The sequence below is a fragment of the Leucopleurus acutus genome (genome assembly GCF_964270905.1).
Source record: "Leucopleurus acutus genome assembly, chromosome: 14".
NCBI classification, from domain to species: domain Eukaryota; kingdom Metazoa; phylum Chordata; class Mammalia; order Artiodactyla; family Delphinidae; genus Leucopleurus; species Leucopleurus acutus.
In genome coordinates this window covers 30,124,150-30,141,216 of record NC_139156.1, presented here as the reverse complement: position 1 = coordinate 30,141,216, position 17,067 = coordinate 30,124,150, and the positions used below count along the sequence as shown (strand labels likewise).

Below are 17,067 nucleotides of genomic sequence, written 5' to 3'. Positions count from 1 at the left end.
TATGTAGTAAAGTGTACAGTGTCAGTTTCAAGCCCCCATCTATAATTAACTTTCAGAAACAGCAAATGGGTCAGTATTCATAAGAGTGTACAGCAAGAGAGTCAAGAAAACTAAGTATAGGCAGTTCTGTTGATTGTTTAGTCCTCATAAACACTTGTTTCTACAGTACAATTCAGAGAATAAATAGAGGCACACGGCTCTAATTTCCACCACAATCTGCTGTTGAGGAGACATTCAGTGTGAGGATAAGGGGCTGGGGGGGGGCATGTTTGGGTCACAGGGTAACTGGAGGCCTCTGTGATGAACTGTGCAGGGATCCAGTCGATCAAGATCTGATCCCTAGGCCTGATGGCCAAGGCTCATGGTGCAAGAGTTACAGTGAACCAAATGCTCTTTTAGTTCACTGCCATCCCAACATGGGTCCAATTCTACCTGAACCCCAAGGGGTTGAGGTGGGTCTGACCTACTGGTCCACTGGGAAGAAGCTGTGTCAGCCCAAGCCATCCTTAAGGATTTAGTTCACTCCATGACAGGGCCTGATGGGACCCACAGATATCTGCCCTTGCCCTGGAGTTAGTTATAAATACAAGTTATAAGATGACTGTTTATATCGGTTTCTTTCTGACTAAAGGGATCCTTTCCCATGTCTAAGGAAGGAGAGAGGAGCACAAATTATCTGTTTGTAAAGTCAAGGGAGAGGGAAATAGCATTCACTGAACCCTTCACAGGGGCAATAAGCAGACACGAGGACCAGTCTGGTCAGACAAAGTGGAAGGCCTGGGGCCATGATGCCAACCAGAAGCGAAGGCAGGGGTAACATACAGAAAAGCTCTGGCCTTGACTTTCTCAGGACCGCTGTACTGTCTAAGCCACTCCTATCGTTTTCCTTATTTCTCCAGGGCAGCACAGAGCACTGGCCCTAATCTGGGGCTGGGATCATCTGCCCCAAATAGAGGTGGAAGGAAGAGACTCTGTATCACTTGGCAGAAAATGAAGTAGCAGGTCTGCACCGGGTGACCCACGGTGTTAGGGACAGAGAGTACCAACGAGCAAGAGAAGGGCAGGGCACACCGGGTACCACTGCTGCAAGGCCAGCGGCCCAAGCCTCAGACCTTCTGTAACCGAAGCCGTGCCTGGCAGGTGACGGGGCCCCTCCGGGGACTTCTGCTCCATGGTCATTCTCATCTCCTCTCACATCGGATTCTTTTGTTCACCCCCAGCGGGTGGTGGGGCGTTGCTGTCAGCTGGGCGCAGTGCCACGTCAGGCGGTGAGGCTCCGGGCTGACTTGGAGGCGCTCTGGGCCCGCTGAACCACCGCCGAGCACTTCTCGCGCCGCAAAAGCTTGTTGTTCTCGAACAGACCTTCGTTGCGGGGTATTCCGTGAGAACCATCGGGGAAAGTCAGCAGGCCTTTGAGGGGGACAGAGAAAATATGGGTGAGACAGTGGCATTAGTGGCTGGGAGGTCTGCTTGCTACGTAGAGGCGGAGGGAGAGAAAAGTTTGCAGCCCTTGGGTACTCTATTGGTGAGTCCGATGACCCGGCATCGGCTCCCAGTCACTATGCATTGCTGGGCATCCACAGGAGGATTAAAGCTGCAAAGGTGTCCTTCCACCCATTTATGCTTGTCAGTCACCTGTCCTGCTGGCCCGCAACTTACCCAAACCATCCACTCTGCCGTTTTTAAATTCCCCCTCAAAGGTCATGTTGTCATGTCGAATGAAGACTCCGACGCCGTTGAACTTGCCCTGGGCAAACTCCCCCTCATACCTGCAGAAACACGAGATGTCAGCCTTCAGGATAACTGAGTCAGGCAGCTGCCAACACATTCACCAAGGAGCAAAGCTGATTCCACTCTTCCAGAGCTCCCACCCACCCAGCCAGCAGAGAAGGGTCAGGGAGTGTGTATGATACGAGGCTCTAATCTCAAGGAAATAACCTAAGAGGACAGTGGTGGGGTGGGAGGTCACTGACCTCCTTCCATTTCAAATTTTAGATGTATTTATAAAGTAACCAATAAAAGAACGAACGCTGCTCCTTGCCTGTTTTCAGAGGGCCCGGGACCAGCTCAGGTTTGACCAGGTGTTTCTCACTGTCCCTTTTAGAACAGAACTTCCCTTCCCTAGTTTAAGGCTGAGAAAGGAATGATGACCCAGTACCCACCTCGAGCCATCTGAGAAGGTTAGTACCCCGAAGCCATTAAAGAGCCCATTCTCAAAATGGCCCAGGTACGCGCCACCATCTGCAAACATCAGCTGACCAAAACCATGTCTGCGGCCTGAGCAAAGAGAAGACAGGTGTCAGGTTGGGATGGGGCAGCTTCAGGGTCCCCTCTCACAGTCAACATCCCTTGCCTTGCATCACCCCACCCACAAAGGAAAGAAGAGAAGCAGTGACATTAGCAGGGCAGAGAACTATTACCCAGAGTAATAAGCTGGCCTCTAAGATCTTCCCTTCTTAAGTCACAACCATCAGATTTGGAGCAGGTCTCTCCAAGTATGAAGATAAGAGAGCACTGAAAAATCACAATAGCTTAAAAAAAAATTTAAATAAAAATCACAATAGCTAACTTCACAGGGCCTTCACTATGTGCCACGCACTCTTCCAAGCACTTTGTATTTATCATCTTATTTAATCCTCACAACAACCTTAGGAGGTAGGCCCAATACTATTATTATTCCCATTAACAGATGCAGAAACCAAGGCAAGGAGAAGATAAAAAACTTACTCAAGATCACAGAGCAACTAAAAGTGGTAGAGCAAGACAGCAAATGCACCTGGCAGACTGACTCTGGAGCCCTCGACACTTAACTGCCTTGACACTCTGAGAAAAAAATTAAAGTACCCTCCAACACCATGAAGCTGCTGGGCAAACCTAACAGCCTGACTGGCAATACTAGTTTGAGCTTTGTTCCATCAATAGGGCTGTGCTTACCCACTGAACTGACCAGAGAACAGAGCAAGATACTGGAGAAGCAGCAATGCCATTCCGGGTACAAGGGCGCTCTTGGTGGATAGAGACTGCCCAGCAGAGCCTCGAGAAGACTCTCCTCTTAAAAGGTCACGTTAAAGGGGACAGTAGGTGTTTGGGAGGCAGGAGAAAAGGCTGTGGGTGTACGGAGGCAAGGTCACGTCCCATGTGCACAATTTCTCCTCTCAAGGCTCAAAAATCCATCAGCCGCAGGGATCTACCATGAAAAGAATGAGGCATCTGGAAAGAGCGTGAACTGCTCTTCGTTGGCACAACTATAGAGAGTCAAGTCTCCTCGGGGCAGTTCCAGGTTTGCTAGGACTGGACCCATGAGACTTTTAAGTGGCCAGACTGTTTCCAAACTGAACATCATTAGAGTGCTTCCTGTATAGCCTCAGGCTGGAGGAATTCTGCCCTTCCTATGAATAGATACTTCCAAATGTAATGAGCTGTCACAGGAAATTCAAGGCAAGGAATGTCATCTGCTCTTGAGTGTCTGCCCTAATTTCTTCCTTAAGATTCACTAGAATCAAGTCATTACAATGAATCTGTACTTTGCAATTTATGGGCCCTAAAAATAATTCATTTTGCTCTGCTGAGTTCCTTAGCATTTATAAAAACAATTCCCAAGTAATACCACTAAAGGGTAAAAGAGTGTTGGGGGGGCTTCCCTGGTGGCACAGTGGTTGAGAGTCCGCCTGCCGATGCAGGAGATGTGGGTTCGTGTCCCAGTCCGGGAAGATCCCACATGCTGCGGAGCAGGTAGGCCCGTGAGCCATGGCCGCTGAGCCTGCGCGTCCAGAGCCTGTGCTCCGCAACGGGAGAGGCCACAACAGTGAGAGGTCCGCGTACCGCAAAAAAAAAAAAAAAAAAAAAGTGTTGGGGGTTCTCCTGGCAGGCCAGTGGTTAGGACTTGGCACTTTCACTGACATAGGCCCAGGTTCAATCCCTGGTCGGGGAACTAAGATCCTGCAAGCCACGAGGCGTGGCAAAAAAAAAAAAAAAAAAAAGAGTGTTAAAACACTTCAAATTTAGAAGTGGGAAGATTTAACTTATTTCTGGAGATTGGAGTAACAATAGCATTTTCCAATTCCTTTATTTATAATCCTAAAATCAAATAAAGGAAAGGCACTCTTTGGCTTCAGAAGTTAGAAATGAAGACTCGTAAAGTTGTCCTATATATATCCTGATGTATTTGTCCTTCAGCCAAATGAAGTGTTCATCACTGGATGTTCCCCACGGGTCCTCTCACCCTCCTTCCACTCGCCACGATATTCCTCCCCACTGGAGTAGGTGAAGGAACCTTTTGTCAGGGTCATGGTGACAGCTTACAGAAGGATGAAAACTGCAAGAAATAAGCAGAGGAGAACCAGTGTCATAGGATGGCTGGAGGAAAGGCCTGTAAAGCAATTTTATAGATACTTTCTAAAGGCTACCAGCCTGGTAAGTGTAAACTGCCTTGAGTACATTTAACAAAAATCCCCCCTCTCCAACCACCACCACCATCATCGCCACCTCTGCCCAAGCAGTCTTAGCCTCCTACTTGTCTTAAAAGTCTTCAGCCGTTTCCAATTTTCTAAGACCTGGGATGGAAATTTAGGATTAATTTGTAAATATTTGCTTGATACCTACTATGTGCTTAGTCAATGTATAAAATATAGTCTCATTCCTCGTTGAGTTTATAATCTAGCTGATAAGACTAACAACTGAAACACTGAATAGGAGAGATAATATAATTAAGTGCCAAACTGGATGGCAGAGATTACAAAGAAAAGGGACGGGCAGAATTTAAAACAAGCAGTGAAGAACGCAAAGGGCAATGCCAGACTGAGAAAACATGGGGAATGAAAGCACAAAGAGCAATATAAACACGACATGTGTGGTGGGAATTAAGAAGCCGGGTCTTATTCGAGTTGAAGGTTTATTTAGGGAGTAACAGGAAACAAATTCATCTATGTACACCCAGCCTAAATCTTAAATCTGAAAAGAACCTCTCAGATTTAATCCAAACTCCCTCATTTTGGAGGGAGAAACATTTGGAGAAAACAGAAGCCCCAAGAGGTTAAAAACTAGTTAGAGAACAATGATGATGATGGAACTCGTGCCCATGCCTCCCCTGACTGCCGCTAGTTCTTTTTCCCCTGTACCACGTGCTCTGCTTTTAGGGTCAGGCCAGCTTAAGGAGACCTTTGAAAGCTAGGCAGAAGGGTTGATAGCTGATAAGGTATGGAAGAGAAGAAACCTCTGGGGGTTATAATACGAAATATGAAAGCAGAGTCTAAGGAAAATGAATGTGGCAGAAGGAAGCAGGATGGGCTGGAACAGCAAACGCCTACAGCCAGAAAAGCTGCAAGGCAGGAGATGTGATCATTTAGTCAATTGTAAAATTGGGCACAAAGTGTTCTTCCTCCATCCATGCCCTTGCAGATATGGCAGATCCTCCATTAAGAGGCAGCTTATTTATTCCTCTGCCTGTTGGATCTGGGTGGGTTATCTGACTTGCTTTCGCTAATGGAACATTAGCAAAGGTGACGTAGCAGAGGTTTGAAAAGCATTTGTTTGTTGGGCTTGCTCTCTTATTGCACTTGGAACTGTTCTGCCTCCATGTGAATGAGCCCAGGCTAGTCTGCCAGATGGTGAGAGGCCACGTGGAGCAGCTGTCCCAGGTGACCACAGATGCATGGGTGAGCTCAGACAAGACTAGAAGAGCTGCCCTCCTGAGCCCAGCCCCAAATTACTGACCCACAGAATCACGGACTAAAGAAATGGTTGTTGTAGCCACTATGTTTTGGGGATGGTGTGTAATAACACACCTAGCAAAAGCTAACTGATATACCCAGGTATGAGATCATAAAGCCTGAACTAGGGAGATAACAGGGTAATGGGAGCAGGAATGATTATCACAGATATATCACAGGATAAACAAAAAAACCTGGTAACATTTGGAGACTGGCTAGGTATAGCTTCATATGAGGGTAAAAGAATATTTATACTCAAGGATATTCTATAAGAAGGGAGTTAAGATAGCCAAAACATCAATAAATATAAAGAGACAAATAGAATCACTTGACATATTTTTTTAAATGCAATCCCTATTTCTCTTTCTTTCCTTTTTTTTTTTTTTTTTGGGTAACTGGAAGTTTGTACCTCCTAATCTCCCTTACTTATTTCTCTGATCTCTCCACCCCCTCCCCTCTGGCAAACACCTGTTTGTTCTCTGTATCTATGACTTTGTTTGTTTTGTTATGTTTATTCATTTTTCTTTGTTTTTTAGATTCCACGTATAAGTGAAATCATATGGCATTTGTCCTTCTCTGATTTATTTCATTTAGCATAATACCCTCTATGTCCACCCATATTGTCACAAATGGCAAGATTTCATTCTTTTTCTTTTTTATGGCTGAGTAGTATTCATATATATATATATATATATATATATATATATATATATATATATCTCCAGTGTGTGTGTGTGTGTATATATATATATATATATATATGGAATATATACACACATACCATATCTTCTTTACCCATTCATTTATTGATGGACACTTAGATTGCTTCCATATTTGGGCTACTGTAAACAATGCTGCAATGAATATAGGGGTTCATGTATCTTTTCTAAGAACTGTTTTCATTTTCTTCAGATAAATACCCAGGAGTGGAAGTGCTCCACTTCCACTCATATGGTAGTTCTGTTTTTAATTTTTTGAGGAACCACCATACTGTTTTCCACAGTGGCTGCACCAATTTACATCCCTACCAACAGTGCATGAGGGTTCCCTTTTCTCCACATCCTCCCCAACACCTGTAATTTGTTGTCTTTTTGATAACAGCCATTCTGACAGGTGTGAGGTGATATCTCATTGAGGTTTTGATTTGCATTTCCCTGATGGTTAGTGATGTTGAACATCTTTTCATGTGCCTCTTGGCCATCTGTATGTCTCCTTTGGAAAAATGTCTATTCAGGACCTCTGCCCATTTTTAAATCAGGCTGTGAGATTTTTTGATGTTGAGTTTTATGAGTTCTTTGTATATTTTGGATATTAACCCCTTATCAAATACATTGTTTGCAAATATCTTCTTCCATTTACTAGGTGGTCTTTTCATTTTGTTGATAGTTTCCTCCACTGTGCAAAAGCTTTTTAGTTTGACTAAGTCCCATCTGTTTATTTTTGCTTTTGTTTCCCTAACCTGAGGAGATTTATCCATAAAAATATTGCTAAAAAAAAATATTGCTAAGACTGATGTCAAAGAGCATACTGCCTACATTTTCTTCTAGGAGTTTTATGGTGTCATGACTTACATTTAAATCTTTACTCCATTTTGAGGGTTTGTTTGTTTGTTTGTATATGGTGTGAGAAAGTAGTCCAATTTGATTCTTCTGCATGTAGCTGTCCAGTTTTCCCAACACCATTTATTGAAGAGTGTGTTTTCCTTATGGTATATTCTTGCCTCCTCTGTGGTAGACTAATTGCCCATATAAGTGTGGGTTCATTTCTTGGCCGTCTGTTCTATTCCATTGATCTATGTGCCTGTTTCTGTGCCAGTACCATCCTATTTTGATTTCTGTAACTTTGTAGTATAGTTTGAAATCAGGGAGCGTGATACTTCCAGCTTTGTTGTTCTTTCTCAAGGTTGCTTTGGCTATTCAGGATCTTTTGTGTTTCCTTACAAATTCAAATGACATTTTGAAAAAATATCAGCAATTTTGACTAATGAGGTAAGTACTAAGTAGGGGAAAAGTAAATTATAGCCACTCATCTGTTCTTTATCAGCACCCTATGGGATATTCTAATTTTGGCCTATGTCATAATGATTTTGATGCAGATGCTGAAAGCTCAGAAATGGTCTGATGTGTAGACAGTCTGGCCTGAACAGAGCAGAAGCCCTGTGCTCTCACCCAAACATGGAGAGACATTCATTTCTACCCCCATAATGAAGGCCAGCTTTGTGGAAGCTCTTTTGGTGATGTTTGGAGTCACTCCCATTGGTACAACAGGGATTTTCTCACTTTTCTAGTTACTCAGGAGCTCCATGTTCAGGGTCCCTCACATTGTAGAAGATACCCCAAGATCGGGATCATTTTCTTGTCTTAATGCCCCTCAGTACCTCTGGGGGGCTATTTTCTCAGTGGCTGGCACCTGGTGTGCCATCTCTGTCCCATCAATGTTCCACAAGGTCAGCATCTAATTTCAGGCTCACGAGCCTCTTATCATCAGCCCAGCATCAGAGTATGCCTGGGGTAGAGGTCAACATGACTCCATCGCAAATACAACATTAATGAGAGGAAGAGAAGCAGTTTTCCATCGAAAGTACAGAGGAAAATGTTTTCCAGTCCAGAAAGGCATGTTGACAGCTAGAGGTCACCATCAGCTCTTCTGAGAACTAATTACATCAGAGAACTAAAAGTCAGCTTATGGCACAAATCTGAGCTGTTTCATTCCTTCAAAACAAGTCAGAATATGAATGGTTACATCTTCTACTAAATCTTAGAACAAAACAACCGTTCTGACACATAAATGCAAAATCATTATTTCTACAGGAAGATGATAAGATAAGGACATTTCCTTTCAACGTTCAGCAGCAGCTGACTAACTTGTCTTCACTCGAAGTTTTTTTGTTTTGTTTTGTTTTTGTGGTACGCGGGCCTCTCACTGTTGTGGCCTCTCCCGTTGCAGAGCATAGGCTCCAGATGCACAGGCTCAGCAGCCCTGGCTCACGGGCCCAGCCGCTCCATGGCATGTGGGATCCTCCCGGACCGGGGAACGAACCCGCGTCCCCTGCATCGGCAGGCGGACTCTCAACCACTGCGCCACCAGGGAAGCCTCACTCGCAGTTTTGGAAGGAGTTATTTCAGTGCAATTTGAGGAGCCAGACTGACTACACAGGGGCTCAGCCTCTTGTGCATTTACTTTTTCTCAAGGCTATGTAAAACTTCCAAACAGTGGCATCCCACCAGTAGAAGGAACTTGAAAGAAAGGGAATGGTTCTTCTCCAGTTTGAGGATTATCTAGGGACTGAGTACTACCCAGCCCCCCCAACTGTAAACCTAGCCACTCTTTTGGTATGCTGTTAGCTCTTGGGCAATATATCCTAAATATTTCAAAGAAGCCAATGAAACTTGAAAGATTAGCTTCTCATTACCAAATACAGTGGACTGAATTTTCCAAAGATATTCTCAATCATATCTCCTGTCTTATACATTCTTCTACAGTTTGACCTTGCCACTGCCCCATCAAAAAGTAGTGGCTAACTCCTCATTTATGAATCTGGCTAGGTTTGTGATTGCTTCAACCAATAGAACGTGATGGAAGCGATGGTGTGTTCTGAGGTTAGATCATACAAGGTAATGCAATTTCCATCTTGCTAACTGGTAGACTTGAGCTTAGAGACCTAAGCCACCACATAAGTAGTCTGATTATCCTGAGGCTACCATGCTCAGTGGAGGCCGAGCCACATAAAAAGTCACATGTGCTGGTGCTTCCAGTTGGCAGTCCTCATCTCTGAATCATCCTAGCCCAGGCACCAGGAGTGAGTGAAGGAGCCTTCAGGGATTCCAGTCCCCAGCCACTGAGCCCACATCCCAGCTGATGTATCATGGAGGAGAGAGAGAGATTATCTCCCAATTCCTGACTCACAGAATCTGTGAGCATCCTATGGTTGTTTTAAGCAGCTAAGTTTGGGGTAATCGGTTACACAGCAATTGTAATGGGAACATCATCCCTCAACCTATCCCTGCCACCATCCTCTCCCATTTGTTTTCAAAAGAACATACTACAAACTCCCATTCCTTTTTGTTCTAGGGAGATATAGCAAACTTCAATAGCTGCTTGTCAAAACGATGTCCATTCCCAAGAACACAATTAGAAGTGCTAATTAAAGGAAACACATGTACACTCCATGTGTCTCAGGCCATGGTTGAACACACTTGACTTGAAACTTCTACGTGTGTCCAAATAATTGATATTGTCACTGCCTGAGGCAGAATCAGGGTTTTCATTTATGACTTCTGTAGTTAGCCATGCTAATTAATAGCTGTATAGCCACTGACCCCAAAAAGAACTCTATCAGTAACCATGGTCCTTGAGACAAATCTAGTTTAATAAAGTATAGCCAGTGCTGATGCAGACTAAAAAAACCAATACTTTAAAGGAATGCAGGGACTTCCCTGGTGGCACAGTGGTTAAGAATCTGCCTGCCAATGCAGGAGACACAGGTTCGAGCCCTGGTCCAGGAAGACCCCATATGCCACAGAGAAACTAAGCCCATGCTCTGCAACAAGAGAAGTCACTGCAATGAGAAGCCTGCCCGCAACTAGAGAAAAGAAAGCCCATGCACAGCAAGAAAGACCCAACGCAGCCAAAAATAAATAAATGTATATTAAAAAGAAATAAGGAATGCAAATCAGTATTTGTATCAGCTATTCAAAAAATCTTTTTTCTTTTTTGCGGTATGTGGGCCTCTCACCGTTGTGGCCTCTCCCGCTGGGAAGCACAGGCTCCAGACGCGCAGGCTCAGCGGCCATGGCTCACGGACCCAGCCGCTCTGCGGCATGTGGGATCTTCCCGGACCGGGGCACGAACCCGTGTCCCCTGCATCGGCAGGTGGACTCTCAACCACTGCACCACCAGGGAAGCCCTCAAAAAATCTTTTTAAAGAGGACAGATGGCCTAGGAGTTTAGGCTTCAGATTTACATGTGGAATCTAGTTACAAAGCCAAGATGATTCATGCTTCTTAACAGATGCCCACCCTTTCTCTCTCTTGATAGATGGGTTGCAAAGGATCAATCCAAACATTTATCTAAAAGAAAATGACTATTTTGTGCCTATAAACCAACACACTATTAGTCTGCACAATGGACTATATCCTTGCTATCTTTATTTTCTCCCGCCCCAGACATTTCCAAACAGAACTCGAAGACAGGAATGAGAACGTTTGTTTCCATTCCATTTGTCTTTTTTTTTTTAATTTCAGAAATCAAACTGGTTAAAAAATATTTATGCATCCACAGTAACCTGTGTCCAAATCCAGAGGATTAATAAAAAAAAAAAACTAACATAAAAGAGAATAGATTTTCAGTTTAAGAATATTTTTTGGAGGCATCCACCTTAACTATCTACATATAGCTTCACATTGTCCCCCTAAAGCCACCCTCCCCAGGGTATGACAGTCTTGAAATTCTTTCAGTTATAAAGAAAGCAGCTCTTAGGCATTTAGAATCCTAAAGAGAAGAAAATGAAGGCTTTGATGAACAAAAATCAGGCTTGTAATGGACCTAGAACAAAAAGTCAAATGTTCTTTTCAAAGTATTTTAAGTGAGCTTAAAATAACTGTCTTTGTTTTAAGTCTGTAAGTCTTTCACTGTAATTCTTCCTTCCACTGGAAAAGTAAACAAATGTACCGCTACTAGATAAAGGTCTTATTTAGGAAGACTGTGGGACAGCTAGACTGAAGAAAGTGGGAAGAAAATCCTGACACCAGAAAGAAGGTCAAAACAAAACAAAACAAACAGAAAAAGCCCAGACGCCTTGGGGTGATGGGGACTGCCAGGATACTATTCTATTTCATGTGAAAGTAAAATTCCTGGGCTGGGTTCTAATACAACCGAGTGACTCCCGGTGGTACCTAAGCAGTTTGGAGATGCTAGACAGTAGGGATGCCACCATCAACTAATTTAAGCATCCTACTTCCCAAGGATGTGTGTGAGGGACGTCTCTCCACCAGAGTGTGACAGAGGCGGACCCAGAGCAAACAAAGCCCTAGACCGCAGCAAGGCAACACTTACTCGTCGACCTCCCCAGTCCTTCTCCCACCCGGTTCTGGCTTTCCAGCACCGCTACTTCCCTCACCCCGGGTCCGCTCTCCAGGGCGGGAGGGGTCTTTAGCTCACACTGGTCTGCGATCTCCTCTGCACACAGCGCCCACGTACCCCGATCTCTATCCCGGAGGCCATGGGCTCGGGCCTCGGACCCCGCGGTAGAGACGGGAGGCCCGGGTTTGGGACCTCCGGGGCAGCAACCCTCGGGATGGAGCCGCGCTCCCGCAGCCCCTGTCATTTCGGGCTGGGCTCCTCAGTCCCTTCCTCCCAGACCACACTCTCCCGGCCCCCTCCCACCCGCGCTGCCAGCCAACCTGGGCTCGGCCTTCCGGGATGACCGTCTCGCCCTGACGCGGGGCGGACCTCCGCTCCGCCGGGCTCGACCCTGCCACCTGCCTCTCCGCCACCACCTCCAGTGCCTGCCGCACTTGACGCCGCCATCCCGGGCAGCCGCACTGGGCACAATTCCCGCAGCCCATTGGCTGTTACCTAGGCAACCGGGAGCAACGCCACTCTCCATTGGCCCAGCCTGGGCTCTACGCCATCTTTGTGCGGGGCTGAGTTGCGAGAACCCTGGGCCAAATACCAGAAAGAGGGGTGGGGCTGACCCACGGTGCTACCTCAGCCACCCAGAGAACTCAGTTCTCGCCTACCAGGAGGTAGCCTAGCTGAAATGTCAACTCCAAACCAAACAAAAACCAAACCTGCGTCAGAAGCAACAGTCACCACCTACACAAGCGGCTCCGATCCTGCTCCGATCTCCACAGTTGTCAATGGCACCGACGCGGAGCTAAAGGACAGAACCCAAAACTGACTTTTGAGGTGCGGCTTTGTAAATTGTGAAGCGCAGGATGGGGCAACTGCAGTTTCATGAGTATCAGCCCTGTGCCAGCATTGTGATGATACCAGGGCACTTTTGCATTCATTATACGGATTTGTGTTGCCGTTGTCATGACTCATATCCTTTGTATTTAAAATATAGGGCCAAGATTGGAACAAATCCTCCCAAATACCATGCACACCAACCGGTTTATCCATATGTTTATTTACCGAACAATGTGAATACAGCATGATGCTAGGTTCTGCCAGGCTAGAATAGACATGAACACTGCTCTCATAAGATTTACGGCCTCGATGTGGAGAAGAAAAAGTTCATGTACATGGAAAAATCCAAGTCTATATTTAATTATTATATACTTAATTATTAAGAGAAGGCAGGCGAATGAAGAGAGTAAGCAAATTGCTTCTCTGAATTTGGATTTCCTAATCTGTAGAAAGGATGATAATAGTAATAATGATCAAGTCTCCCCAAGACTTGTATGAAAATACAATGTAAAATGCTCAGTACTGTGTCTGACATTGTAAGTGCTCAATAAACTGTAGTTCTAAAAGATTTGGATTCTGTTTTCAAATCCCATCTCTGCCACCAACTGTGTGTGACTTCAAGCAAGTTGGTAAGCTCTCTAGCCTGTGAAATGAGATTGCACTAGCAAATCTGTAAGATTCAATCCAGCTCTAACTCACTGGTTCAACATGCTGAACTGTGTGGTGTTAACCATGGATATAATTACAATAGTTGAGGAACAGAGTGTCAAGAAAACAGATATTAGATTGGAGAATGTGTATTTAGAAAATATGAAGAAATAAGGTTAAACAGATTGTGGTCAAATTATGGATAGACCTGAAAAAGTAGAAGATACGGTTTGCAAAGTGTAGTTTCTTGAATCTGCAAATTTGTACACACAGAAAGTAGACTAGAGGTTACCAAGAGCCAGGGGAAGAGGATGTTACTGTTTAACAGGTACAGAGTTTTTGTTGGGATGATGAAAAAGCTTTGGGTATAGAGAGTGGTGATGGTTACACAACATTGTGAATGTATTTAATGTCACTGAATTGGACACTTATGAATGGTTAAAATGATAAATATTACATATATTTTACCATAATAAAAAAATGTAGTTTCTTGATCAGAGCAGTGACACAATAAAACCAGTGTTTTTTTTTTTTTTTTTGCGGTACGCGGGCCTCTCACTGTTGTGGCCTCTCCTGTTGCGGAGCACAGGCTCCGGACGTGCAGCGGCTATGGCTCATGGGCCCAGCCGCTCCGCGGCATGTGGGATCTTCCCAGACCAGGGCACGAACCCATGTCCCCCGCATCGGCAGGTGGACTCTCAACCACTGCGCCACCAGAGAAGCCCAAAATCAGTGTTTTAAGAAAATTAATCTGGCAGTGATACCCAGAGATGATCAGAGAGAGATTGGAAGCAGAGAAACTCAGAAGCTATTGCAATAATGTAGCTAAGACATCCTGAGAGTCTCAAAACTAATGTGGTATCAGTGAGGATGGAAAGAAAGGGGTAAACATGAGACATTTCGCAGAACTAATTAATAAGAAGCAATATAGTGTTAAAAGCATGGAGCTAGTCTGCCTGGATTTTGATCCAGTTCTGCCACTTACCAGCTGCATGACCACAAGCAAGTTACTTTACTCAATTTCCAACATCATAGGGGCTGTAATGCCGGTTACGTGGCTTAATCTGTGTAGTGGACAAAGAACAATATTTGCCACATGCTTTGCATTTGGTAGGTGCTAGCTCTTGAAAGGCAATAGAGAATGTATTGACACTTTTCAGTAAAAGGAGAATCAAGTTCTAAGAAGTAAATACAGAAATAATTTCTGAGGGTTTTCCATAGAGAAAACTCAGAATTCAAGGGAGAACTCTGAATCTTGGAGCTTTCCTTGACCATAATTTGAAGCTTATGGGCTAAATGAGATGAATCATACTAAGAGGTCATCTCTGTGGCTATGGCCTCTGGAACATAAGAGGCAAGTATTAGTTAATTATTTGATGTCTTGTTAGGAAAAGGAAATAACATGTCTTGTAACTGAAAGGGGAAATTGAACCATCTGTATGGACCTTTGCCTAGAATGGTTTATTTGGCCAAAAAAAGTTTAAGATATTCTCATTGTTAAAAACAAGACAACAGACCCCAAAGGGAGCCTTTAGTCCTATGTCACTAAACCCAAACTTAATACTTTACTTAATTACAGTTTCAGCCTCTCCCAGACATGGAATCTTTTTTTTTTTTTTTTTTTTTTTTTTTTTTTTGCACAGGCTCAGCGGCCATGGCTCACGGGCCCAGCCGCTCCGCGGCACGTGGGATCCTCCCGGACCGGGGCACGAACCCGCGTCCGCTGCATCGGCAGGCGGACTCTCAACCACTGCGCCACCAGGGAAGCCCCCCAGACATGGAATCTTAAATGAGGCAATCTGGACTCACCTGGTCAGCACTAGTGAGGTAATCTTTCTGATAGACCCCTGCATCCCGGCCCGAAAGGAAGGTGAACGCTGCCATAACCAATCTGCTTTCAGCTATAACTTCCTTGGCCCACTGCCTATAAAGGTCTTTCACGTTGTACAGCTCCTCAGAGCTCCTTTCTATCTGCTACGTGGGATGCTGCCCAATTCATGAATCATTGAATAAAGCCCGTAAGATCTTTAAAATTTATCCAGTTGAATTTTGTTTTTTAACACCGTACGTACAATTAAACGATTCTTTCAGTTCAGTACTTCTACTTAGTTGTGGCAATAATTAGATTCAAGAAAGAATGATTTTAAAATATTGGTTACAAGGGGTCTGGTCATCTTTTGAGAAAACCCATGCCTCTAGTCTGTTGGTTACTTTAAACGTAAAAACAAAAACAACGTCAACAATAACCTCAGGTCCAGTGGTTAAGAATCAGCTTTCCAATGCAGGGGAGTCGGGTTCAATCCCTGGTCGGGAACTAAGATCCCACATGCTGAGGGGCAACCAAGCCTGAGTGCTGCAACTACAGAGCCCATGTGCTCTGGAGCTGGCGTGCCACAACTAGAGAGAAGGCCACATGCCCCAGTGAAGGATCCTGTGTGCCACAACTAAGACCCAACGCAGCCATAAATAAATAAATAAATATTTTTAAAAAAACCAATAACCTGAGCAGTGATAAAAAGCTACCATTCGTTGAGTGCTTTTTATGTACTAAACACAATGCTAAGTTTATTTGTTTTTTTTTTTTTTCTATACGCGGGCCTCTCACTGTTGTGGCCTCTACCGTTGAGGAGCACAGGCTCCGGACGCGCAGGCTCAGTGGCCATGGCCCACGGGCCCAGCCGTTCCGCGGCATGCGGGATCCTCCTGGACCGGGGCACAAACCCGTGTCCCCTGCATCGGCAGGCGGACTCCCAACCACTGCGCCACCAGCGAAGCCCTATGCTAAGTTTTTATGTACGTTATCTTGATTCTTATTTAACCAGTTGAGGAAGGGATGATTATTCTCATTTTATAGAGGAAGACACTGAGGCTTAGAAAGTTAAGTAACATACAAAATAATAAGTGTGGCGCTGGAGTTCAAACTCAAATGTCTTTGATTCACTCTTTTCCCAATGATGAAATAAACATTCACATTTTAAGGCAAGACAAGAAAAACTTAAAAATTTTCTCTGCCAGTTTGGGCTTTCTTCCTCTCTAGTGTGCATTGTGCATCTGCATTATGCATTAACCAGACCTCCCAATAGCAGAAATACAAGATCAATTTTTCTTCTGGCGCCAACCATATAACTCCTTAGAAAATAACATTCCTTTCTCAATCCTTGTGTGTACAGACATAGTTGGTGAACTTTATGTACAATTCCAATGTATCATTTCGCTTAAAGATAGCGATTAGTGAAGAACAGACTGATTAGACGACCTGGGGAGATACTAGCCTGCACATAAGAGAAGTTCTTAGCATAAATACTTATGACTTTATTAATGTTACTAGCTATATTACTTGTATTCTGCCTGTTTTACAGGATTGTTTCTCACATTACCAAATGTGTGACTGAGCCTCTGATAAAATTAATGATGATTAGCTGACTTGAAATGATTGACCAAATATATAGTCCTATAAGATCAATGATGTAGGACCTCTCTGGCGGTCCAGAGTTTGACTCCGTGCTTTCGTAAGCCAGAAAGAGAAAAACAAATATCATATATTAACACGTATATGTGGAATCTAGAAAAATGGTACAGATAAACCTATTTGCAGGGCAGGAACAGAGACGCAGACGCAGAGAATGGACATGAGGACACAGGGGGAGAAGGAGAGGGTGGGACGAATTGGGAGATTAGGAATGACATATATACATCACTAGGATGTGTGACTGAGGAGCTTGGCTGCTTTATTGTAAACTTCCAAACAAGGGCCAGCAATCGGAATCTGAGGGCGGGGCTGGGCTGGTAAGAGCAGAAG

At 44.4% G+C, this 17,067-nt stretch overlaps 1 protein-coding gene across 2 annotated transcripts; it reads right to left on the bottom strand.

Moving 5' to 3' along the window:
• Positions 1-149: 149 nt before the first annotated feature.
• Positions 150-12,198, bottom strand: MORN4 (MORN repeat containing 4). 2 transcript variants are annotated; one of them, XM_082854948.1, is made up of 5 exons: positions 12,110-12,198; positions 4,223-4,315; positions 2,163-2,277; positions 1,660-1,769; positions 150-1,410 (listed from the first exon to the last, which is right to left on the bottom strand). In XM_082854948.1, the coding sequence occupies exons 2-5, from the start codon at positions 4,287-4,289 to the stop codon at positions 1,262-1,264; spliced, it is 441 nt and encodes a 146-aa protein (XP_082711074.1). In that variant the 5' UTR covers positions 4,290-4,315; positions 12,110-12,198; the 3' UTR covers positions 150-1,261. The 2 variants fall into 2 exon arrangements, with proteins under 2 accessions (XP_082711074.1, XP_082711075.1); XM_082854949.1 differs by lacking the exon at positions 12,110-12,198 and having other exon boundaries at positions 4,223-4,438.
• Between the last annotated feature and the right edge of the window lie 4,869 nt (positions 12,199-17,067).

Excerpts from the sequence above, each read along its gene's own strand:
- MORN4 (XM_082854948.1), bottom strand. The coding sequence starts at position 4,289 with ATGACCCTGACAAAAGGTTCCTTCACCTACTCCAGTGGGGAGGAATAT. Across the intron at positions 1,770-2,162 it reads ACCTTCTCAGATGGCTCGAG|GTATGAGGGGGAGTTTGCCC; the intron begins GTGGGTACTGGG and ends GTGTTTCTGCAG. Across the intron at positions 1,411-1,659 it reads CGGCAGAGTGGATGGTTTGG|GCCTGCTGACTTTCCCCGAT; the intron begins GTAAGTTGCGGG and ends TCCCCCTCAAAG.